The sequence below is a fragment of the Myotis daubentonii genome, chromosome 2, assembly GCF_963259705.1.
Source record: "Myotis daubentonii chromosome 2, mMyoDau2.1, whole genome shotgun sequence".
Taxonomy (NCBI): Eukaryota; Metazoa; Chordata; class Mammalia; order Chiroptera; family Vespertilionidae; genus Myotis; species Myotis daubentonii.
Window position 1 is genome coordinate 159,172,280 of NC_081841.1, and position 27,032 is coordinate 159,199,311.

Consider the following 27,032-nt stretch of genomic DNA (forward strand, 5'->3'; position numbering starts at 1 on the left):
GTGACTTTGCTAAGAGATCACAGTGGCTATAGTTGTGCTTTGAAGGAAAAGTTTTCTAAAGAGTCAGAGTCATTTTGTTTATATGTTTTTTTAATACAGGGTGGGGCAAAAGTAGATTTACAGTTCTTATGGAAAATAATGTAATAATAAATAATTCAGCAATAAACTGTGCTTCACAAACTCACAACTGTAAACCTACTTTTGCCCCACACTGTTATTTATTTGTCTGTCAGCCTGTACCATGCCAGTTTATATTTCTAAATGAAGGACATTCCATATGCGTCCATTTTCAAATCTCTAGCCATGCACATTAAAAACTATTAGTAAAATACTCTTTAAGATGAATAATTATTCAAAATGAGTTAACTAACATTTTATGTAGTAACTAATCCTTAAAGACAAAATGTTTAAAAGGAAATCTTAGATGGAACTAGTTGAAACAATATTTTTAGGAATTACAAAACTTTATATGTGACAGCTATGTTTTTCAAGCAACATTATATTTAGACCATATTTGACTTATTAAAATCTTACATGAAGGGTAAATACCTATTTCTAAATTGATTTCAGAGAGGAAGGAAGAGGGAGAGAGGAAACATCAGTGATGAGAGAGAATCATCGATCGGCTGCCTCCTGCACGCCCCCTACTGGGGATCGAGCCCCCAACCCAAGCATGTGCCCTTGACTGGAATCAAACCTGGGACCCTTCAGTCTGCAGGCCGGCACTCTATCCACTGAGCCAAACCAGCTAGGGCAATACCTGTTTCTTTTACAAAAGTAAATTCATGGATATTCCTTTGATTTCTTGCAGAGACCATTATAAAGCCGAATATGAAAATAAACTACATGATGAACTAGAACAAATTAAATTGAAAACGAATCAAGAAATTGATCAACTTCGAAATGCCTCTAAAGAAATGTATGAACGGGAAAACAGGTAAAAAAAAAAGTAGGAAATTTCTGTGACATTTGTTTCTCTTTATTTGAAACTTATAGATTTATTGAAATTAAGCTTTTATTTCTATGACATAATGTCTTTTTAAATGCATTAATAAAATATCATAAGTATAAATATATTAGAACATTAAAGTTCTAAGAGCTTTGATAACTAGTTTAGAACATGATTTATCAGACCTTAGGCCTCCTTACTCTGGTGTTCCCTTTATCCCTTTATTACCCTGGTAACTTTTCTTTTTGCCCTTCCCTCAGTTCAGATTGAGGACAGGAAAGGAAGGAAATTAGAGCATACTAACAGATGCTAGTAGTTCTTCTTATAACCATGCCTAAAATCTTCAGGAACTATTAAAAAACTAGAATAATAATATGAAATATTGCATATGCCTCATTTAACTACTAGTCCTGAAAGACATCATCCTAATATATAAAAACCCAGGGTCCGTAACATCCAAAATGACTGAAGGCTCAACCAACTAGAAGTCAGTCCTGCAGTCAGTGCTGGGTTGCCGTGGCCTGGAGAGAGCAGCAGGGTCTGATCCGTAGCCTCCATGGCAGCTGTTGATAAGCCCTTGTCACTCTCTCTCTCTCTCTGAGCCTGGCCAACAACTGCGCCACTCTTTCTCTCTGGACCTCCGTGGGGGCTGCTGATCAGCTCCACCTCTCTGATCAGGCACAGAGATAGGCCCAGAGACTGACTGGCACAGAAACCAACCAATCAGAACCAAATCTGGGTGAAGTGTGAAAAGCCAGTGGCTGCCTAGGAGGTGGAGTTTTGGTGCTGACTGGCATAGAAACCGACCAATCAGAACCTAATCTGTGTGAACTGTGAAGGCAGAACCTAAGGAGGGGGCTGAGGAGGGGTTTTAAGGGCAACAAGCTGTTTGAGGTAAGGTGTAAGAAAGCGGTTCAGTTTTTTAATGACCGGTTTGGCAGTATAGTGCATATGGCTGGCTATCGGTCCAGATATAGGGATTATGTATTTTTGTCTGCCAAGAGCATTTCCTCCTGCTGAAAAAGGCATCCCCCTACCCCCACCCCCATTTAAGTAATCCTATCCGATATAATCTATCTATAATACTAAAAGGGTAATATGCTAATTAGACCAGGTCAACCGGCCATCTTCCGGATGTCCGGCTTCCTTCTGGACAAAGCCATGGTGGTGGGGGCCGAGGCAGAGGCAGTTAGGGGCGATCAGGCCAGCAGGAGAGGGCAGTTGGGGGAGAGATCAGGCCGGCAGGGGAGGGCAGTTAGGGGTGATCAGGCAGGCAGGCAGAGAGGTTAGGGGCGATCAGGCAGGCAGGCAGCGGGGTTTGGGGCAATCAGGCAGGCAGAGGCAGTTAAAGGCGATCAGGTAGGCAGGCAGAGGGGTTAGGGAGAACCAGGCCTGCAGGGGAGGGCAGTTGGCTGCAACCAGGCTAGCAGGGGAGGGCAGTTGGGGGCCATCAGGCAGGCAGGGGAGGGCAGCTGAGGGTGACCAGGCCTGCAGGAGATGGCAGTTAGGAGAGATCAGGCAGCAGGGGAGGGCAGTTGGGGGTGATTGGGCTGGCAGGGGAGGGCATTTGGGGGTGATTGGGCCCACAGGGGAGGGCAGTTGGGGGTGGTCAGGCTGGCAGGGAAGCAGTTAGGCATCAATGAGGCCAGCAGGGGAGCGGTTAGGGGGCAATCAGGCTGGCAGGCAGAAGCGGTTAGGAGCAATCAGGCAGGCAGGCAGGCGAGTGGTTAGGAGCCAGCAGTCCTGGACAGTGAGAGGGGCTCCCCAATTAGAAAGGGTGCAGGCTGGGCTGAGGGAACCCCCCCAACCCCCATGTACAAATTTTGTGCACCAGGCCACTAATATAAAATAATCTTGAAGAAGGATTTTTATTCATCAGTTACTTTCAGATCAGTATATAGTAGGTTCCTTAGTGATTGGCAGTATTAGGAGAAAATAAATGCTTCTTATTTCAATGACAGTTGTTGTTACATACCATCATTATAGTTCATATGGCTTTTGAAAGTTTATATTATAGTGGGAAAATTATTTTGAAATTGACTTAATTGTTATACTAGTTTATCAGCACAATGTGAGTGTATGATATTTTGATCTTTGCCAACAAGCAAGACTTTAAATCAGACTAAGGTTGATGTTAGGAAAGTTTACATTCAAGCTCTCAGAGCAACACATTTATTTACTTAGCAATATTTACTGAGACCCACCATATGCCAGGTACATGCTAGATACAATAGATTCAGTGGTGGCTCTGCCTTCACAAAGCTGGTCATCTAATGCAGGAGTAAGACAAATAAAGAAAAAGTGATGAGTACGATGATTAAGGAGAAAACAGCAGGATATGCAGGATGAGACCACATGCATTTAAGGTGTATCTAACCTGGCCTTGGCAGGAATGGGGAAGACTTTGTGGAGGGAGAAATACCAGGCTAACACCTACATGAAGACAAGAAGAGTAAGACTGTACAGGGAAAGAAATTGGGGAGATGAATGTATAGCATGTATAAAAACCTGGAGGCAAGACAGACATGAAACTCTTTGAGCAAACAATATAATTCAGTAGGGCTAGAACATAGAATGAGAAGCAGGGAGTTTCAAGTGATGAAATAGGAGAGGGAACCAGTGGGGAACTACTGAGAAATTTTAAGAATATATGTGATATGATCTGATTTCTTATTAAAAGATCATTCTGTAATGTGGAGAATAGATTGGTGTTATATAAGGCTGTAGACAGGTCACTTTTAGTGGTTGTTTTCATTATCAAGATGAGAAATGATAACAGAATTGGATTAGTAGCAGCAAGGATGGAGAGAAATGGGCCACAATGGAAAAATGTTCAGGAGGTGGAACTAATAAAATTCAGTGTCTGGCTTGGATTAGAGTGATAAGAAGTTAAAGTTTATCACCAGGTTTCTTGCTTGCTTGCTTCCTTTTTTAAATTATTTTTATTATTATTTACTTTTTATCATTTAAAGTATTACAAATAGTAGTATATATGTTATATATGTCTCCTTTTCCCCCCATTGACCTCCCCCCAGCCTCCCCTACCCCTCGGCACATGCCTCACTCCCCACCCCCAGTGTCTGTGTCAATTGGTTATACTTAATATGCATGCATACAAGTCCTTCCGTTGATGTCTTACCCCCCACCCACCCTCCCCTGCCTTCCTGTTGTAGTTTGACAATCTGTTCGATGCTTCTTTGTCTCTGTATCTGTTTTTGTTCACCAGTTTATGATGTTCTTTGTATTCTACAAATGAGTGAGATCATGTGATATTTATCTTTCTCTGGCTGGCATATTTTGCTTAGCATAATGCCCTCCAGTTCCTTTCTTATATTTATACTAGAAGCCTGGTGCACAAAATTCATGCATGGGGGTGGTGTCCCTCAGCCCAGCCTGCATCCTCTCCAATCTGGGACCCCTTGCTCCTTACCGCCCGCCTGCTTGCTGCTCCTTAGCACTGCCACGCAAGTGGGAGAGGCTCCTGCCACCACCACTGCATTCGCCAGCCATGAGCCCGGCTTCTGGCTGAGTAGCGCTCCCCTTGTGGGAGCGGCCTGACCACCAAGGGGCAGCTCCTACATTGAGCATCTGCCCTCTGGTGGTCAGTGCACATCATAGTGACCAGTAGTTCTGGTTTTTCTGCCTTAACGGTCACTTAGGCTTTTATTATATAGACTAGAGGCCCGGTGCAAAAAATTTGTGCACTCGGGGGGAGCGGGGGTCCCTCAGCCCGGCCTGTGCCCTCTCGCAGTCTGGGACCCCTCGGGAGGTAACGACCTGCTGGCTTAGGCCTGCTCCCAGGTGGCAGAGGGCAGGCCCAATCCCTAGGTGCAGCACCTGGTCAGGCTCAGAGCAGGGCCGTTTGGGGAATTGGGGCGCCGCCCCCTGTCATGCACAGAGCAGGGCGGATTGGGAGGTTGCGATGCCACCCTCATTCACGCTCAGGGTAGGGCCGATTGGGGGGTTGGGGCACCGCCCCCTGTCACACTCAAGGCAGGGTCGATGGGGAGGTTGCGGCGCCACCCCCTGTCACACACAGAGCAGGGCCGATCAGGGGGTTGGGGCGCTGCACCCTGTCACACTCAGGGCAGGGCCGATGGGGAGGTTATGGCTCTGCCCCGTCACACACAGAGCAGGGCCCATGGGGGGGGGGGGGCGGGTTGGGGCACCGCACCCTGTCACACACAGAGCAGGGCCTATCAGGGGGTTGGGGTGCCGCACCCTGTCACACACAGAACAGGGCGGATCAGGGGGTTGGGGCGCCGCCCTCTATCACCCACAGAGCAGGGCCGATCAGGGGGTTGGGGCACCGCCACTGTCATACTCAGGGCAGGGCCGATGGGGAGCTTATGTCTCTACCCTGTCGCACACAGAACAGGGCCAGTCAGGGGGTTGGGGCGCTGTACCCTGTCACACACAGAGCCGCAGGGCGATCAGGGGCTTGGGAAGCTCCCTCCTATCAGGCACAGAGCAGGGCCGATCAGGGGGTTGGGGTGCCTTCCCCTGTCATGAACAGAGCAGGGTGGATAGGGAGGTTGGGGTGCTGCACCCTGTCACACACAGAGCCGCAGGGCGATCAGAGGGTTTGGGCACTGCCCCGTCACACTGATCCCGGTGCCGGGAGGCTTCGCTGCTCCGCTGATCCCAGTGCTGGGTGGCATATTACTCTTTTACTATATAGGATAGAGGCCTGGTGCATGGGTGGGGGCCGGCTGGTTTGCCCTGAAGGGTGTCCTGGATCAGGGTGGGGGTCCCGCTTGGGTGCCTGGCCAGTCTGGGTGAGGGGCTGAGGGCTGTTTTCAGGCTGGCGGGTGACTGAAGCTCCCAACCGCTCCTTTTTTTCTTTTTCTTTTTCTTTTTATTCTGGGCCAGCTTTAGCTTTGGGTTCTATAATCGAAACACTGTTTCAACTCTAGCTCTGAGATCCTAGCTGGCTGAAAGCAGGTTTCTGGGGGTTTTTTTAGCTTCTATATTTGTAACAATGTTTCAAACTGCAAGCTCAGAGGCCGGCAGCAGCAGGTGGGGAATGTTGGAGTCCTCCCTCACTGAAGCAAACAAGCCTCATGTTCGCTTCAAGCTGCCTGGCTGCCGGCCGCCATCTTGCCTGGCACTTAATTTGCATATCACCCTGATTAGCCAATGGGCAGGGTAGCAGAGGTACGGCTAATTACCATGTTTCTCTTTTATTAGATAGGATAGGCTTTTATTGACCAACTTACTAACCTTAAAATTTATGTAATTATTTCGATGATAACATGCATAATTATTTCCAAACAATCCATATAAACTTTGATATGTAATCATTTTGAGAATTTTCTGATTTCTTAGTTTTTGTTGTTTTTTTCAATTCTTTTCTTTATTGATAAAGGTATTACATGTGTGTCCTTATCCCCCATTGCCCCCCCAACCCCCACTCATGCCCTAACTCCCCAGGTGTCTGTGTCCATTGGTTAGGCTTATATGCATGCGTACAAGTCCTTTGGTTGATCTCTCTCCCTTATCCCCACCCTTCCCTGCCTTCCCTCTGAGGTTTGACACTCTGATCGATGCTTCTCTGTCTCTGGATCTGTTTTTGTTCATCAGTTTATGTTGTTCATTATATTCCATAAATGAGTGAGATCATGTGGTATTTATCTTTCTCTGACTGGCTTATTTCACTTAGCACAGCAGTTCTTAACCTTTGGGTCGCAACCCCTTTGGCGGTTGAATGACCCTTTCACAGGGGTCGCCTAAGACCATCCTGCATATCAGATATTTTTTTTTTTTTTATTGCTTAAAGTATTACAAAGGGTATTACATATGTATCCATTTTATCCCCCCGCCCTAGACAGTCCCCTAGCCTCCCCTATCACCCAGTGTCTTATGTCCATTGGTTATGCTTATATGCATGCATACAAGTCCTTTAGTTGATCTCTTACCCCCCTACCTCCTGCCCCCCAACCCTCCCCGGCCTTCCCACTGCAGTTTGACAATCTGTTTGAGGCAGCTCTGCCTCTGTATCTATTATTGTTCAAAAGTTTATAATGGTCTCTATTGTCCATGAATGAGTGAGATCATGTGGTATTTTTCCTTTATTGACTGGCTTATTTCACTTAGCATAATGCTCTCCAGTTCCATCCATGACGTTGCAAATGGTAAGAGTTCCTTCCTTTTTACAGCAGCATAGTATTCCATCGTGTAGATGTACCACAGTTTTCTAATCCATTCATCTACTGATGGGCACTTAGGCTGTTTCCAGATCTTAGCTATGGTGAATTGTGCTGCTATGAACATAGGGGTGCATATATCCTTTCTGATTGGTGTTTCTGGTTTCTTGGGATATATTCCTAGAAGTGGGATCACAGGGTCAAATGGGAGTTCCATTTTCAGTTTTTTAAGGAAACTCCATACTGTCTTCCATAGTGGCTGCACCAGTCTGCATTCCCACCAGCAGTGCACAAGTGTTCCTTTTTCTCCACATCCTCTCCAGCACTTGTCGTTTGTTGATTTGTTGATGATAGCCAGTCTGACAGGTGTGAGATGGTACCTCATTGCTGTTTTGATTTGCATCTCTCGGATGATTAGTGACTTTGAGCATGTTTTCATATGTCTCTTGGCTTTCTGAATGTCCTCTCTTGAAAGGTGTCTATTTAGGTCCTTTGCCCATTTTTTGATTGGATTGTTTATCTTCCTTTTGTTAAGTTGTATGAGTTCCCTATAAATTTTGGAGATTAGGCCCTTATCAGATATGTCATTGGCAAATATGTTTTCCCACACAGTGGGTTTTCTCGTTGTTTTGTTGATGGTTTCTTTTGCTGTGCAGAAGCTTTTTATTTTGATGTAGTCCCATTTGTTCATTTTTTCTTTAGTTTCAAGTGCCCTAGGAGCTGTATCAGTGAAGAAATTGCTTCGGCATATGTCTGAGATTTTCTTGCCTTTGGATTCTTCTAGAATTTTTATGGTTTCCTGTCGTACATTTAAGTCCTTTATCCATTTTGAGTTTATTTTTGTGTATGGTGTAAGTTGGTGGTCTAGTTTCATTTTCTTGCATATATCTGTCCAATTTTCCCAACACCATTTATTGAAGAGACTATCTTGGCTCCATTGTATGTTCTTGCCTCCTTTGTCAAATATTAATTGAGCATATTGGTTCGGGCCGATTTCTGGGCTCTCTATTCTATTCCATTGATCTATATGCCTATTCTTGTGCCAGTACCAGGCAGTTTTGAGAACAGTGGCTTTGTAATACAACTTGATATCTGGTATTGAGATCCCACCTACTTTGTTCTTTTTCAGGATTGCTGCAGCTATTCGGGGTCTTTTTTTATTCCAGATGAATTTTTGGAAAGTTCGTTCTAGATCTCTGAAGTATGCTGTTGGTACTTTAATGGGAAGTGCGTTGAATTTATAGATTGCTTTGGGTAGTATGGACATTTTAATGATGTTGATTCTACCAATCCATGAACACGGTATGTTCTTCCATCTGTTTATGTCTTCCTCTATGTCTTTTTTCAACGTCCTGTAGTTTTCTGAGTAGAGGTCTTTTACCTCTTTAGTTAAGTTTATTCCTAGGTAGCTTAGTTTTTTCGGTGCAATGGTAAACGGGATTGTTTTTATAATCTCTCTTTCTGAAAGTTCACTATTGGTGTATAGAAATGCCTCAGATTTCTTGGGGTTAATTTTGTATCCTGCTACATTGCCAAATTCATGTATTAAGTCTAGTAGCTTTTTGATGGAATCTCTAGGGTTTTGTATGTATAATATCATGTCGTCTGCAAATAAGGACAGTTTTACTTCCTCTTTTCCAATTTGGATGCCTTTTATTTCTTCTTCTTGCCGAATTGCAATGGCTAACACTTCCAGTACTATGTTGAACAGGAGTGGTGAGAGGGGGCATCCCTGTCTTGTTCCTGTTCTTAGGGGAAATGGTGTTAGTTTTTGTCCGTTGAGTATGATGTTGGCTGTGGGCCTGTCATATATGGCTTTTATTATGTTGAGGTATGATCCTTCTACTCCCACCTTGCTGAGAGTTTTTATCAAAAATGGGTGTTGAATTTTGTCAAATGCTTTTTCTGCATCAATTGATATGACCATGTGGTTTTTTTCTTTCAATTTGTTTATGTGATGTATCACGTTTATTGATTTGCGGATATTGTACCATCCTTGCATCCCTGGGATAAATCCTACTTGGTCATGTTGTATGATCTTTCTGATGTACTGCTGGATCCGATTTGCTAAGATTTTGTTGAGGATTTTGGCATCTATGTTCATGAGGGATATTGGCCTGTAATTCTCTTTCATTGTGTTGTCTTTACCTGGTTTTGGTATTAGGGTGATGCTGGCTTCATAGAATGAGCTTGGAAGTGTTCCTTCCTCTTGAATTTTTTGTAGTAGTCTGAGGAGGATAGGTTTTAGTTCTTCCTTGAATGTTTGGTAAAACTCCCCTGTGAAGCCGTCTGGTCCTGGGCTTTTGTTTGATGGAAGCTTTTTGATGACTGCTTCAATTTCTTCCATAGTTATTGGCCTGTTGAGATTTTTAGATTCTTCCTGATTGAGTTTTGGAACTGCATATCAGATATTTACATTACGATTCATAACAGTAGCAACATTACAGTTATGAAGTAGCAACGAAAATAATTTTATGGTTGGGTCACAACATGAGGAACTGTATTTAAAGGGTCAGAAGGTTGAGAACCACTGGCTTAGCATAATGCTCTCCAGTTCCATCCATGCTGTTGCAAATGGTAAGAATTCCTTCTTTTTTAGTTTTTGTTGGTTTTTAAAAATCCTTTAAAATGCAACCCATGGTGATACAAGTTTAGAAAAGTTAACCCCTGTTCTCTAAGATAATTGGTAGAGGTAGTTGTGAAATAGCTGACAGAACCATTTCTGGAAGCTGGGAGGTTTCCCTTTCCCCACTGTTTTGACTCCATATCTACATCTAAATGGTCACCACCCAGTCAGGAGGTTGCTGGGACTGGGGCTGCTGTCCTGGAAACCCTAGTCAGCCACAGGAACCAGTGACCCATGGATTTCATAAAAACTACTATAGATGGTTGCCACCAGGTGGGGCTAAACTATAACCTGATCCAAATGGCTTTGAATTGCACAGGGACTCCTAGCCAGCTATAAGCTCACCTTTATCATTTTATTAATGCCACAATAATCCAACCACTATTTTATGTAACTGAATCTTTTTGAATCAATTTTTTATCATTTTGGCAGGATTTAACTATAGTTAGATTTTAGGTCTTACCAGTCTTTTACAAGGTTAAAATAAATTGTAAATTATTCCTTTTGAAATCTTACAACTTACAAATCATTAAGGAAAGGATCTTAGTATTCCTTGTTTATAAAACATAAGATTTGGAAAACACAGTTTATGCATTTAGATATTTTCATGTCTGGACAAATTAATTACTTGCTTTGGACTTCGATGTATAATTGTGTCAATTGTCTTTTCTCAAAGTGTGCTATTACAATATGAATTAAATGCATGAAATATTTACCTTGCATATTTATACTTAATCTCCTTACCTCTCCCCAAATAAATATCTTTAGAAGAAAGTTAAATGATGAAATTAGAGCACTATGTTTTGCTTTTGGTTTGCTATCTATACATTGAGGGATATTAAGAGAGAGCCTTTCATTTTATCTTACATGTTGAAAGGAAAGATAAAATTCATGCCATCCAATCTTGTTATTTGCCCCTGCAGTCGATCATACTTATGAAATTAGGGGATTGAGAGGGAAGAGGAGGAAAGTAGAAGAGATAAAAACTTAGAGAGGGCAGAGATAAGCCAAGAAAAAACTTGGGTATTTGGGTATGGCAAATATACTATACAGTAGTCCTCTCTTATCCAAAGGGAATATGTTCCATGACCTCCAGGATCTACTGAAACCGTGAATAGTACCAAACCCTATATATACATGGTTTTTTTCTATACATACATATATTTTCACTTAAAGGAAGCACTTTACAGCTTTTCTTTGGTATATTCAAATTGCCAGCATCACTACTCTTATGCTTTGGGGCCATGAGTCAGTAAAATAAGGGTTACTTGAACACAAGCACTGTTATACTATAACAGTGAATCTGATAACCAAGAGGGCTAGTAAGTGACTCATGGGCAGGGAACATAGACGGTGTCAAGACACTGGACAAAGGGATGATTTACATCCCTGGCCACATGGAGAAAGACGGCATGAGATTTCATTTTGCTACTCAGAGTGGCATGCAATTAATTTATGAACAGTTTATTTCTGAAATTTTTCATTTAGTATTTTCAGACCATGGTTGACTGTGAGTAACTGAACCATGGATAAGGAAGGACTGCTGTCATTGAGATTATAGTGTGTATGTATGCTTTGGCTCAATCTGTGAATTAGATTTCTTGTCTGTTTCTGTACGTTATAGTTGATTTAAAATGGCAGTTTGAAGCTGTGGGAAAAAATGAGTGAAAGTCACTCTGGTGGTGAGATATATTATATCAATAACTTCTTGCTTAATTGGTATTATATAATGAGAACATACAGACCCTCTTACATATTTGGAGGGAAATAATTATTCCTTGAATGGGAGTATATTATGAAAGAGATTTGGAGCAAAAGATTAAACTTAAATTCTGGCTCTACCACCTACTAGCTGAATGAATGTATCATTTAATATCCCTGAAGTTTAATTTCCTCTTATATGAAACTAGAGGCCTGGTGCATGAATTAATGTGTGGGGGGGGAAAGGGTTCCTCAGCCTGGCCTGGACCCTCTTGGAATCCGAGACCTTTCAGGGGATGTAGTAGTTCACCAAGTGGCAGGTGGCCAGGGAGGAGCCCACGCCAGGGCCGGGACTGGGCACTGCGCTGCTCGTGCTCATCCCAGCCCGCTGCACCTGCTGCTGCTGCTCGGTAGTGCTGCTGTGGAGTTGGGAGAGGCGACCACTGCCGCAGCTACACTCTCCAGTCATGACCCCAGCTTCTGGCTGAGCAGCGCTCCCCCTGTGGGAGTGCACTGAATTTTTCATTTAGTATTTTCAGACCATGGTTGACTGTGAGTAACTAAACCATGGATAAGGAAGGACTGCTGTCATTGAGATTATAGTGTGTCCTCTGGTGGTCAGTGCGTATCATAGCGACTGGTCGACCAGTCGTTCTAGTTGTTCCGGTCATAACGATTGCTTAGGCTTTTATATATATACTAGAAGCCCAGTGCACGAAATTTGTGCACAGGTTGGGGGGTCCCTCAGCCCAACATGCAACGACACCAGCGTCCCTCACCCTGGCCTCCGGCCCGAGGCACCTCCCCTCCTGCCGCGTGGTCAGGGTGCAGACACTGGGCTTGCATTGCTGGGGCAACGCTGCCAGCGTCCTGCCCCGGCCACTATGGGCGCCACCATCTTTGTTGTAGAGTGATGGTTAATTTGCATATTATTCTTTCATTAGCTTGGATTAGAGGTCAAATGCACAAAATTCGTGCAAGGGGCTCAGCCTCTGCTACCGCCACAACCGCCTCTGCTTTAGCCCTCCCTACCCCTCCAACCCCCCCCCCCCACAGCTTTGTCCAGAAGGATATCCAGTCTAATTAGCATATTACACTTCTATTATTATAGATATAGATGAGCTAATAATATTATTTCACAGGGTGACCTATAACGTCTAAATGAGATGTGAAAAGTACATTTTACATTATAAAGCTATATATAAATGGTAGTTGTTTTGATACTTTTTGCCTATGTGCAATACTTAAAAATTCTTTTATTATTATGTTGACAATTCAACTAAAATGAGAATTATAAAGGCCAACTTATAGCATTATGGAACTAGTTATCATCATTAGAAGGTACTATTACAAGATATATATTTATTCTTAAGTATTGCTCTCCATAGCATTTAAATCATTTTTAATGACACAGCATAGACATAGAGGGTCTGCATGCCATTTTTTAAATCTAAAATTCTGTGTAAAATATCCAACTATCTGTTCCTAATGAATATTGTGAGATAATAAAGTAAGGGGAGATAAATTCAGCTGATTATTTAAGTTTTTCCAGAAAGTAAAACTACCTTTACCTAAGGTAGCCTCATTGTTGTAAACACAGTTAGAACTATTCTCATAGTGGTGCTGTAAAAATGGTAATGATGAATTTGTTAGAGGTATTCATTATGTTCTTGATGCTGCACAGAATATGACAATTCACATTGCTCTACAATTATTTGTAAGGGGGAGAAGCAGTAAGGAAAAGGAGATAGAAAATATGCTTTTAAGTGTAATTGGTATTGCTTTAGTGATTTTTATTTTCTACCATTTCAATAGAAACCATCTTGATCACAATTTATCATTGTACTCAAAAGAAACTTTAGTGGCATAAGCGTGAAATTTGTGTAGAATCTGAGAGAATCTTTGATTCATAAATCTCAGTTTATTTACAAAGGTTAGTTGAGTATAAGTAATTACAATAGGTGAATTGGAACTCTAGTGTACAGAGGCTCCATTCATCATTTAAAAAGTATATGTCCTCATTAGTGCTTATACAAACTTCTTTCATTCATGTCTTACCAGATACCTTTATAATTTTTAATGGAAAACTTAAGAATATTATACTTTGTCTTTTCAGTTAGACTGTTCTGAAAGTATAACTCTTTCAATATCTTAAGTTGTCAAATAATTGTAAATCAAACTTTGTTGGCTATCTTTTATTGTTAACTTATTATTTTATAAGTGATTACCACATATGTTTATTCCTTAATTAATAATATTTTATTATTTCAAGATTTATAGGGTGTTCCAGATATGAAGCAAGTTGAGTGCAGGTTATGTAAGAACTTGGAATTAACTGTATTATATAGTTCATAGAGAGTAGTGGGGGGGGCTGGTAAAGTAGGAAAGGGTCAGATTTTAATATATTTTTATTGATTTCAGAGAGGAAGAGAGAGATACAAGCATCACTGATGAGAGAGAATCATTGATTGACTGCCTCCTGCACACCCCACATTGGGGATTGAGCCTACAACCTGGGCATGTGCCCTGACTGGGAATTGAACTGTGACCTCTTGGTTCATAGGTTGAAGCTCAACCACTGAGCCACGCTGACTGGGCAAGGATTTGATTTTTAAAAGGCCCTATTGTCAGTTGGGGATTTGGGGAGGTGTTATAGATATTTTTTTACTTGTGGTTTTAATGTGGGGTAGATTATAGATGAAAAGGGAATGAGGCAAGGTTAGAAGACAATTGGATAGATTAAGTGAAGATGAGAAATAGAAAAGAGAAGAGCTGAATTTAAAGAAAAGGTAGTAGAATTGGGAAGACCTAGAGATTGACAGGAAGTATACATCAGGAACAACTCCAACTTCTCTAATTAACTAATCTCTGAGACATGGATGATCAGGCATGGCCATTAACTCAAGGCTACAGACAAGATTTAGAAAGGAAGATAACAATTAATTTCTGATCTTTTACAGGTTTGGCAGCTATGACCAAGTCCAAAAGTACTTGTCTAACATTACATAGTTTATTACTAGAAATTTTTCTCCACTATGCCCTAGACATTACTCCCCTAAGTCCTCAGAGTACCAGCAGCCTTCCCTGTTTCTCCCAGGTAGAACTCTTACAAATATCATTTTCTTTTTATACAATAAGAAATCTTGGGAAGCATTGCCCTAATTATTGTTCTCTAAATGAATACCTTTACATTTTTTTAGATTTTCATATTTAGATAGCATACTAGCAATAACTACTATTTAGTACCCAATGAATACCTATTGTACATCGTGTTGTACTCAATATTTAACATACATGTAGAAAGGATTAAATGGGACACTTTATGGGGTTGTAGGTATTAGCATCCCCATTTTATAAATGAGGAAACTGAAAAATTGTGATTTGCCTATGATAACAGACTTTTTACTTGGCTAAACTATATACATCTCATTCTACAATGCAATGTAGTCTCCCATTTTACTAGTCAAGCCTATGAAAACTGACAAAAAATTTCTTATCAAAACTGTAATTAATTTTGTTGGTAATTATTTAGAATTCCTGAGAAAGGTCTCTTAAGAGAGTTTGCAAACTATCCTTTTCACTTGAGGGCTGAGTGTGGATCATCAGAACTTTACAAAAGTATTTATAAAATTTTGAAAATTAGTGAAAAGGCCTTTATTTTTGTATAAAATGGTATAATTTTTTGATAGGACTTAGCTCTCTGACCATGCTCTTCTAAGGCCCAGACTCTCTACTTGTAACTAGAGCCGTCCCCTCTCTCCTGCTCAAGGACACAACTCCAGCAGTCCTCTCCTTTGTCTTCTATATGAGCAATTTTCCCCTTTCTACCTTATAATTTCAACTATGTACAAACATGTTATTTCTTCATCGTTAAAAAGCCTTTTTTTATTTCCACTTTCAACTCCGGTTACTGCCCCATTTCTTTGCTCCTCTTTGTAGCCAAATTCCTGCAAAAAGTTTTATGTATTCACTCTTTACTACCACTCCCCATTTTTAAAAATTTTCTATCAAGCTTTTGCCCCACTGCCACTCCCATACCTCTCCAACAAAGCTGTTCTTATAAGCACCCAGAGACCTTCATGTGGCCAAAAAATCTAATGCTCAGGTTCTCAGTTCTCATCTTACTTGACCTATCAGCAATATTTAATACAGCTGATCGCTTCCTACTCCTGAAAACACATATCTCCTTGGCATCTTTTGCAGCCCCTTTATCTTATTTCCACGTGTGTATCTAATAAGTATCTTACAGTTAATATATCCAGAAGCGATGGACTTCTGTTCATCCAGCCCTGCTCTGCCATTCATCTGACCAGCTCACTTATCACCTCTCTAGTGTATGTCATCTTGAAAACAAAAGCATCAGATATGGAAATGAGCAGTTTCATATTTCATTCAGGAAGAAAAATCTGAAGGTAGAAGTGACTAACTAAATGTTTTTCCTATAAATAATCTCATATAAGCAGCCTGTTTCAATTCTTTTTTGTTCCAACTGGAAAAACCTCATATTTATTAACCAAAAATATTTTACCTGTACTTGAAGACAGAAGGAGAAGAATGGGTTACTTAGTTGTGCCGGCTGAGTTCTTCTGACAACCATATTTTTTTCACTATTATTCTTGGTAAATTTCAAATTCTGAGGCATTTGTGATTATTTATTCAAGCTAAGACATACTCTTTCTTGGCATTGCCAAACTCTGATTTGTTCCTGTTAGAATTTCAGTGGTTCCTAAAGTTTTTTTCAGTCTTCTAACACTTTTCTTACCATTTTTCCAGTGTAAATTTAGATTTGGCATATTGGCACCTTGAAATTTATTCTCTAGTAGGAAAGAAAATGCATTCCATCCTGTACAGAAGTATGGTGTATGTGTCATACTGAGGTTTTCAGGCTCTGGTTTTAACATACTTCTGGATAAACTTAGATGTATGAAGTCATCTCTGCATAAATATACTAGATTACATATGAAACACATAGATTTTATTGCAATATTAAAATCCTCTTTTAGAGAAATAATTATAACATGCTTGTTTGAATGTTATAATTTGAGTGACGCTATCTCTCAGTTGTTTATCCAAGAAAGTTCTGGTTTATGCCTGTTTCTTTGGCATTATTATTAAGAGCACCCTCTTTTACTCTAAAAAATGCCTCAAATTGAAAAGTAAATTATTTGGACACTAGTTATAATACTAGCATATTCGCCTTCTTTTTGCATTTTACATAAGATTGATAAGTTTTCGTTTCCCTTTTCTGTCATCTCTCCTCACAGTCCACCTCCCACACACAAATATAGGATGGGTGGGAGAGATAAGTATGTGTATGGCAGGTGGAGTTTTTAGGAAACAACGTGAAAGAATCATGAAAAACAGTTTTAGAATTAAATGGTATCTTTCTAAAAGCATTTTTAAGGCTGAAATATTTGAATTTTTGTATTTTAAAACATTTGATATAATGTTAACCAATTGACCAACTCCCAACATCTTTCTTCATTATTATAATTATACTTAATTATATATGTATATATACATTTGATTACATACATAGATTATATATATTGATTATATAATTACTTTGATTACATATAATATATATGTTTAGTTTGAACCTTTCAAACTTTAGCTTCTATAGCTCATACATGACACAGATAGTTTCTATCAATTTTTCAACTTTGTCTTTTGAAAAACATTTGAATTCTTGATATTCTTTAACTGTATTTTGTTATATTTTCTAATTCATTTTACATTTTAAAAATAGATAATTTATTAGTTATATAGCAGTTATGGTTTTATCTATGGCCAGAATACAGTCCATCATTTAACATCTATCTGTGCTATGAGATGATCATAGCATATAAATCTCATAATGACAGAATTTCCCAAGGAGAAAACTTCTGTGAAACAAAGGAAATGTTAGTATGATGAAGAGCATAACTCTAGAACCAGACAGTTTGGGTTCACATTTGGGTTCCATAGCTTCTGTGTGGACCAGAGGCAAATACGTACTTAACTGCTCTGTATTTCAGTCTTTTCCTTTGTAAAATGGAGGTAATGACACAACCTACACTTTGTGGGGTTGTTGTGAAGTTTAAATTATAACATTATCATAACATATAATATACACTGAGTGGCCAGATTATTATGACCACCCCATCATTACTTCATCAACACTTCCAAAATACTGAATATTGAAAAATTCCTAAGCAAATACTCTCAAGGCTTATTATTATTATTATTTGCATAACTAATTCACTTCATTGTACTGATGGGGTGGTCATAATAATCTGGCCGATCATAATAATCTAGCCACTCAGTGTATTATTACAAAGAGTTATTATATGTAAAGTACCTAGAATAGCTCCTAGAACATGGTAAGCACTGTATGTTTATTATTACTACTAGAGACCTGGTGCACGAAATTCGTGCATAGGGGGAGGGTTTCCCTTAGCCCAGCCTGCACCCTCTCCAATCTGGGACCCCTCCTGGTGGGATCAGGCCTAAATGGGCAGTCAGACATCCCTCTCACAATCCAGGACTGCTGGCTCCCAACCGCTCACCTGCCTGATTGCCCCTAACCATTCTGCCTGCCAGCCAGATCACCCCCTAACTGCCCTCCCTGCTGGCCTGGTCACCCCTAACTGCCCTCCCCTGCAGGCCTGGTTGTCCCCAACTGCCCTCCCTTGCAGGCCTGGTCCCCCCCAACTGCCCTTCCCTGCAGGCCTGGTCCCTCCCAACTTCCCTCCCCTTCCAGCCGTCTTGTGGCAGCCATCTTGTGTGTTGGAGAGATGGTCAATTTGCATATTACCTCTTAATTATATAGGATTATTGTCAGTAGAAAAGTAGTTCAGCTTACCTCTCTCAGGCATGATTTGAAACATTGAAGTCAATTGATAATATTAATGGAAGTATCTCAGTATCAGAGGTGGGGAACCCTTTTTCTACCAAGGGCCATTTATTTATTTATAACATCATTCTAGGATCGTACAAAATTATCAACTTAATAATTAGCCTGTTTTCCCAGTTGTTGTGGTTCAGTGTTTGAACATCAACATATGAACCAGTAGGTCTCGGTTTGATTCCCAGTCAGGGCACATGCCCGAGTTGTGGCTCGATCTCCAGTGGGGGGTGTGCAGGAGGCAGCCAATCCATGAGACAGATTCTCATCATTGATCTTTCTATCTCTCTGCCTCCCCCTTCCTCTCTGAAATCAATAAAAATATATATTAAAAAAATTAGCCTGCTATGTTTGGCCAGACATTTAATTAACTCACTCCTAATGCTTTGGCAGGGCCAGACCAAATGATTTCATGGGCCTTATTCAGCCTGAGCTCTATATGTTAAAAGGAATTATGTCACTTCTTATTGGTATATGCAGGTTGTGGGCAGGGCTATTGAAGGTGCAGAGCCTGATTAATAGGAGAATGGGTTTACATAGAGACCTTACCTGCAATCATTTAAGGGGGACTTAGTGGTAGAAGCTTCAGCTTTTAGCACTTTCATTCATTTCAGTTTTCTTTTTTTGAATTGCCTTTACTTATTTGTCCTATTTCCAATTTACATGTCTTCCCTTAATTCACTTACCTCTCTTCCTCCAATGAAAAATAATAATCTCCTCCTCTTTTTTGGCCATAGGATGTTATTTATACCTTTATATAGCACAAATTCTAGGTGGCTGGTTGATACAGATTGTGGTATGGCGAGGGCTCTGGGACCCTCTGTATCTCCTCTTGTAAGCCCTACTGTTAGTTTAGTCTGGGTTTTATTTCGTTCCCTGTGGCTTGCTTTTATTTTTAATGCCCATTATTACAGGAAAGGTAATATAGCTAGGGACTGAAGCTTCTGTACCTACCAGCTAAGCATTCATGAGTAATCAGTACTGTAAATGTGATCTACTTGGAATTTTGCTACTGAAATAACTTATAGAATAATGAGACTATTTGAAAAATGAAAATTACAATCAATTTATGATGATTTACTGACTAAAATGTATAGATCATCTAGGAATGAAAAATATATAAATGTCTAATACACTTTGAGAATTTTATTCTGTCTATAAAAAGTATATTTTCATGTTTCAGTTAGATAATAGAATATGTTTGAAGGTCATTGCAATCTGGATGATATCAGCAAATGACATGCCATTTTATGATCACTACTTTAAATACTTATTTTCTTTTTAATGAGAGTTATCTGTACTCCAGTTCCTTTTAAATTATTTTCTTTCTGGCTCATAAACTGTTTGTTTGATGAATCTCTATTGTTTGACATGTTTTAAATTTTAAATTCATTGAATGTTTTGCACCATGCAAAAGATGACATTGAGTACTGGCACAGCACATATGACCACTATGAATTTCTAACCGTTATTAGATAGATTTATTCAAATTGTATGGGTTTTCATGACTCCCTACTGACATTCTCTATGAATAATAAAAACCAAATTTTAATATCCAGCCAGTTCTTTGTGGGAGATAGGGTGATATGATGTAAAAAAAATACTCACTTGAGAACCAAGATGGCGGCATAAGGTACAGACCTGTGTGTGCTCCCTCCCACAACAACATTGAAACTACCAACTGTAAGACAAACAGCTATCATTCAGAACCATGGGAAAGCTGGCCCCGTGGAAGCTCTACAACTGGAAGGAAAGAAAGAAGAGCACAGAGACTGAGTAGGATATACAGAGGTGCCAAGAACAGAAGTACGGAGTCGCGGGCCAGGCGGGCTGCAACTGGATACACGGTTTTTTTCAATCAGAAGGGGCTACAAACTCTCGAATCCACTGAGCTTGTTTGGGGTGGGATTCTGAGGTCCCAGACCCCTGTGGGGAGAGGCAGGACGGCCTTGCAGCAGGTCGGAGAGCGAGGGTGGCTTTCTTGTGGAACTGCTCGCCGGCACTTGGGGGACACGGAGATACGGAGTCGCAGAGAGGAGAGGAGTCACGGGGACACCATTATTCTTTGCTCTGCCCTGGTGATTCCCGGAGACCCCACCCTACTCAATTTACATCCCCACCCAAGCTGTACCAGAGGCACAAAAGGAACCACATGCGCTTTTACAGCATAACCCAACAAACTGCAGATTTTCAACTCCTCGCATCCATAAGGGACACACTCAAGAAGCGTTTTTGTTTTTTGTTTTTCAATCGGAAGGGGTTACAAACTCTCCAATTCACTGAGCTTGTTTGGGGCAGGATTCTGAGGTCCCAGACCCCTACGGGGAGAGGCGGGACGGCCTTGCAACGGGTTGGAGAGCGAGGGTGGCTTTCTCGCGGAGCTGTTCGCTGTCACTCGGAGACGTGGAGTCGCGGAGAAGTGAGGAGTCGTGGAGATGCCATTGCTCTTTGCTCTGCCCTGGTGATTCCCGGACCCCACCCTACTCAATTAACATCCCCGCCCAAGCTGTGCCAGTGGCACAAAAGGAACCACCTGCGCTTTTGCAGCCTAACCCAACAAACTGTAGATTTCAACTCCTCGCATACATAAGGGACACACTCAAGAAGCAGAATCAGGTTCAGAGGAAGCCAAAGCCGGACCCGGCTGGGCCGGTGACATGGAACCGCTGTACCAGCAAACGCACAAGCAGGTCCACCAAATCTAGTCTCACATGGGATGCTGGGAGAAAGCAGACAAGCAGTCTGTGCACTTAGTAGAAAATGAAATCCAAGCAAGCATACCAGATATTCAGCCACCAAGAAAGCCTGGAGATTTTGTCCATCAAGGAGCCGCCCAACAAAAGACAGAATGCCAAACTTCGTGTTGACCAGTTAAAGTATGATGTCCAGCACCTGCAGACGGCTCTCAGAAACTTCCAGCATCGGCGATACACAAGGGAGCAGCAGGAGAGACAGCGAGAGGAGCTTCTGACTCACACCTTCACCCCCAACGTGGGATGCGGCGCTCCCTGCGAGGCTGCGAGGGCCCCTGCGAGGCTGAGATGGCCCCTGTGAGGCTGGGACAGCCCTTGAAAGGCTGCAACGGCCCCTGTGAGGCTGTGACGCCCCTGTGAGGCTGAGACGGCCCCTGTGAGGCTGAGACGGCCCCTGCGAGGCTGCGCCGGCCCCTGGGAAGCTGAGAAAAATACCACATGATCTCACTCATTTATGGATAATAAAGACCATTATAAACTGATGAACAAAAATAGATACAGAGGCAAAGCAGCATTGAACAGATTGTCAAACTACAGTGGGAAGGCCGGGGATGGTTGGGGGAGGGGGGAGGTAAGAGATCAACCGAAGGACTTGTATGCATGCATATAAGAATAACCAATGGACACAAGACACTGGGGGGTAGGTAGGGCTGGAGGAATGTCAAGGGTGGGGAAAAAAGGAGACATATGTAATATTTTTTGTAATACTTTAAGAAATAAAACAAAATTAAATTAAAAAAAAAATACTCACTTTATGGCAAGACATTGCCAGGCTCAAATCTTGGCTTTAACACTTGGACTGTGTGATGGGGCTAGGTGCTTTAACTCTCTAAATTTCAGGTTACTCAGCTATAAAATAGGTTAGAAAACACAATATAAGGGATTTTTAAGGATTAAGTGAACAAAATCATTTATGTTACACTCTATCTTTATTTCAGGATTTTTGAAAAAAATTGACTCTGAAAGAAGCTTACTGTTGGTATTTTTATTTTTGATCCAAAATTCTGTAATAAAAAATAAAAACAAGTTTGGATGTTTAAAGGCTCATGTCTGACTGTATCATCTCCTAATTACTCACTGCTGTAACCTTCTACTTTTGTTTTTTGCGTTTTTTAAAATATATTTTATTGATTTTTTTTACAGAGAGGAAGGGAGAGGGATAGGGAGTTAGAAACATCGATGAGAGAGAAACATCAGTCAGCTGCCTCCTGCACACCCCTTCCTGGGGATGTGCCCGCAACCAAGGTACATGCCCTTGACCGGAATTGAACCTGGGACCGTTCAGTCATCAGGCTAATGCTCTATCCACTGAGCCAAACCGGTTAGGGCATAACCTTCTACTTTTGGACATTTCCCTTAATTATCACTAAATGTATCTTTCTGTTAACTTCAATATCAATTACAGTACTATCATCAATACTGCCAGTGGATGTTTTAGTATATGTGCTTCTGAAGCGAGCACACCAGTGGATGTTTTATCTAATATTCTGGCACAGCGGTTTTCAACTTTTTCCATCTCATGGTACACATAAACTAATTACTGAAATTCTGTGGCATCCAAAAAGTACCTTTTTTTGCCAATCTGACAAAAAAAAATAGGTATAATTTTGATTCATTCATACCAGATAGCTATTGTTGTGTTGGCTGTTTCCTTTTTAAAAATATATATGTTTTTATTGATTTCAGAGAGGAAGGGAGAGGGAGAGAGAAATAGAAGCATCAATGATGAGAGAGAATCATTGATCGGCTGCCTCATGCATGCCCCCCACGCAACCTGAGCATGTGCCTTAACCAGCAATCGGACCATGACCTCCTGGTTCATAGGTCGATCCTCAATCAGTGAGCCACACCAGCAGGGTGACTGTTGTCATTTTTTATTTGACAATCTAAGGGAAAAGAGGGCAGTGCCCCTGACTGTATAGTCAGGTATTACATGTTTAAAAATTCTTGTAGCACACTGGTTGAAAATTGATGCTCTGACCTCAGACATCCTTGAGCCCTACATGAATATTGACCTTCATCTCAGCTCCACTTCATTTAGCTACTCCAGTGGTCACAGCTAAAATTCTGTCACTGGAAGTACTATTCTATCTCCAAATCACCATTCTCCAACAACAATCTCTAGTCTTACATCTTGCTTGTACAACTACTTTCGCTTTAATCTGTTTGTCACCTCATCAGTATTTCATGTCCTTTGTCCCTTCTGCTTTCGCCTAATCTATCAGCTCCCCTATGTTCCATGAGATCCCAAGGTCTATCATCACTTCAGTTGTTCTCTTGCTCATATCCCAAACTTCATTTCCATTTTGATTCTGTGACCTCTATATTATGTCTTTTACTTAAAATATTTTATAGAATATTTATTAACATCTCAAAACCTCAGTTGTCTAATGTAAGTAATTATACCTGCCTCATTACATTATGGTATTAAACAAATTACTGTCTACTCTACCTTCAGCCCATGTGGAGAAAAGTTGTGAAGAAAGATAACATGACATTTAGAGATAGACCATGTTTGCATCTAAACTGCTGCTGCCAGACCAGGAAATATATAAACCAGACCAGGAAAATTTTAGATAATATACAGTTTGGTTTGCTATCCTTTAGGGGCTCCTTAAGATTTTCAGATTGTCCAGCTCCACAGAAGCTCATTTATGAATCTTTAAAAGATGGATACTTATGTATTTAGAATAACTGAATGTATGTTTAAATTTTAGAAATCTCCGAGAAGCAAGGGATAATGCTTTGGCTGAAAAGGACCGAGCAGTGATGGCTGAAAAGGATGCTTTAGAAAAACATAATCAGCTCTTAGACAGGTAAGCATCCTGAAAATAGAAATATTAAAACTCTTCAATTTTGTTCTTGCTATTTTTCTCTTAGAAAGTACATTTTTAATAAAGTATGATTTTCATTTCAATTGAAATATAATATACATGTAAACATTATTTTTGTAATGTATAACTTTTTCATACATTAAAACAAGACACAGAGTGATTCAGTCACCGTAGAGAGTTTCCTAATACCTTTTTGTCCATCTCAATCACTATTCCTCAAGAAACAAACACTGATTTCTATCTTCCTGGACTAAATGGAATCCGGCGGTATGTACTCTTTTGTGTCTAGCCTTTCACTCAGCCTTTTATGTTTCATCCATTGGTTTTGTTATCAGTAGTTCATTCCTTATTATTGCTGAGTATGAATATACCACAGTTTGTGTATTCACTCACCTGTTGATGGACATTTATGTTATTTCAAGTTTGGAGCTATCATGAATAAAGCTGCTGTGAACATTTTTTATACACTTCTTTTTGTGGACATATGTTTTTGTTTCTCTTGGATAAATACCTAGAAGTGGACTTGCTAATGATAGAGTAGATGAATGTTTTATTGTAAGAGAAGCTGCCAAAGTTAACTCCAAAGTAGCTGTATCATTGTACACCCCCCAATTCATTTTTTAAAAATCTTTTTTTAAATTGTTTCTTTATTTTATTTTTTAAATATTTTTATTCATTTCAGAGGGGAAGAGAGAGGGAGAGAGAGATAGAAACATCAGTGATGAGAGAGAATCATTGATCGGCTGCCTCCTACACGCCCCCTATTGTGGATCGAGTCCACCACCCAGGAACATGCCCTGACCAGAATCAAACCGTGACCTCCTGGTTCATAGGTAGATGCTTAACCACTGAACCACGCCAGCTGGGCATTTTTTTTTTAATCTTTATGTTCTGATTCATGTGTAGGAGGGAGGAGAAGAGCGAATCTTTCATTTATCACCTGTGAAGGATATTTAGTAGCCTTGCTCAGTGGTCGGCAAACTCATTAGTCAACAGAGCCAAATATCAACAATACAACAATTGAAATTTCTTTTGAGAGCCAAATTTTTTAAACTTAAACTATATAGGTAGGTACATTGTCATTAACTTCATTAGGGTACTCCTAAGCTGGCCTTTGATAAAAACGTCCTCAATCTGGGGGGTCAACCTCAGCGAACATACCCCCACTTCTTCTAACGCCACTTCTTCAAAATAGACTCGCCCAGGCCAAAAACCGACTTCTGTGCATGGGCCACGAAGTTTGAATCGCACTGTACGTGCGCGCCCACATGTGGTATTTTGTGGAAGAGCCACACTCAAGGAGCCAAAGAGCTGCATGTGGCCTAGCTAAAAAGAAAATCACTAATGAATGTTAGGTAATCACTGAACACAGAATTGTCAATGGTTTGACTATATGTAAACAGTGCTTAACCTTTTCATAAAACTTTTTATTTGGAAATAACTTCAGACAAAAAGTTGCTAAGATAGTATAGGGTTGGAATGGCCAGGGGTGGGGGGGCCAATCAGGGAAAAAGGAGACACATGTAATACTTTAAACAATAAAAAAAAAAAAGATAGTACAAAAAGTTTCCATTATCTTTCACATACCGATAAACTTTAAAAATAAGCTGAATGGATCTTTTAATTATTAAATGTACACTTGCAGTTTTATTTGTGGTTTAGCAATACATCAAACTAAAAATTGGGGGCAAGTCTTCATATAATTAACCTACCTTTAATTCTTTAGAATGTCAAAATCTTTTACAATGACTCAAATTGTTATACTTATGAATACACATCAGCTTTATAAACTTGACCCATAGAGGAATTTTAATAAACATAAGGTTGAACAAATCTTTCCTATAATGTGAAAGTATGTCTAATTCCAAAAATCTTAATATAAAACAAATTTATAAATCAACTGTTTTTGTCATAGTGCTATTACAACCTATCTTTAAACTATGTTTTATTATGTATAATCCTTCTATTTATAAATCATTTTGATTTCTACTAAAGATTTACTTGGCTTTTTTGGGGTTTTTTAACGTGATAAATTTAGTAATGGCTCTAGAATAATATTTATGAACAAACTGAAAGAAAGTGTAAGATTTTAGCTAGTAAACCAAGCAGGATTTCATAACTTGCTAGTTTTGGTATGTTTTTATGAATTTGGAGAGAAGAGAATAGTAAATCAATCCTCAGAATGAGCTACTTTATATTTATACCAAACTCTGTATCTTCTAAACTCTTGATATCTAAAATTCTTCTTGTCCTACTTATCCAAAGACAGGTATTTATCCTAAAGGCCATGGTATATTTTAATATCTAAAAATATCTTCTGAATTACAATAATTCAATTATTTAATGTTTATAAAGCACATAGAACAGTGTCTTGCACCTAAGTAGTACTATAGAAATGTATTTTTTAATATTTTTATTGATTTCAGGGATGAAGGGAGAGGGAGAGAGAGATAGAAACATCAATGATGAGAGAGAATCATTGATTGGCTGCCTTCCACATTCCCCACACTCAGTATCCAGCCTGCAACCCAGGCATGTGCCCCAACCAAGAATCAAACTGTGACCTCCTGGTTCATAGGTCGACTCTCAACCACTGAGCCATACTAGCCGGGCTAGAAATCTTTGCTAATATTATAGAAATGTCAACTATTTTTTTTTATTAAATTTTACTAACTGAATTTTTACTATTCAAAAGTTGATATATTTCCAAATCATATTCTGCTAGAATCCTATATTATAAAGGGCTAATATGCAAATGACCAAACAGCAAAACGACCGGTCCCTATGACACACACTGACCACCAGGGGGCAGACGCTCAACGCAGGAGCTGCCCCCTAGTGGTCAGTGCACTCCCCCAAGGGAGCACCGCTCAGCCAGAAGCCAGGCTCACAGCTGGCTAGCGCAGCGGCAGTAGCAGGAGCCTCTCCTACCTCCACAGCAGTACTAAGGATGTCCGACTGCCGGCTTAGGCCCGCTCTCCATGGGAAGTGGGCCTAACCCATCAGTCAGACATCTCCTGAGGACTCCCGGACTGTGAGAGGACACAGGCCTGGCTGAGGGGACCCCCCAGAAGTGCACGAATTTCGTGCACCAGGCCTCTAGTATTAAATAAAGTGGCACAGCTCATTTTTAAATA

At 40.5% G+C, this 27,032-nt stretch overlaps 1 protein-coding gene across 2 annotated transcripts in view; it reads left to right on the forward strand.

The window, feature by feature from the left end:
* Positions 1-27,032, forward strand: part of PIBF1 (progesterone immunomodulatory binding factor 1) — a 237,935-nt gene that overhangs the window by 41,187 nt on the left and 169,716 nt on the right. For both annotated transcript variants that reach the window (XM_059684820.1, XM_059684821.1), the window contains exons 9-10: positions 812-937; positions 23,779-23,877. In XM_059684820.1, the coding sequence (XP_059540803.1) occupies positions 812-937; positions 23,779-23,877 (225 nt within the window). The remainder of the gene's footprint in view (positions 1-811; positions 938-23,778; positions 23,878-27,032) is intronic.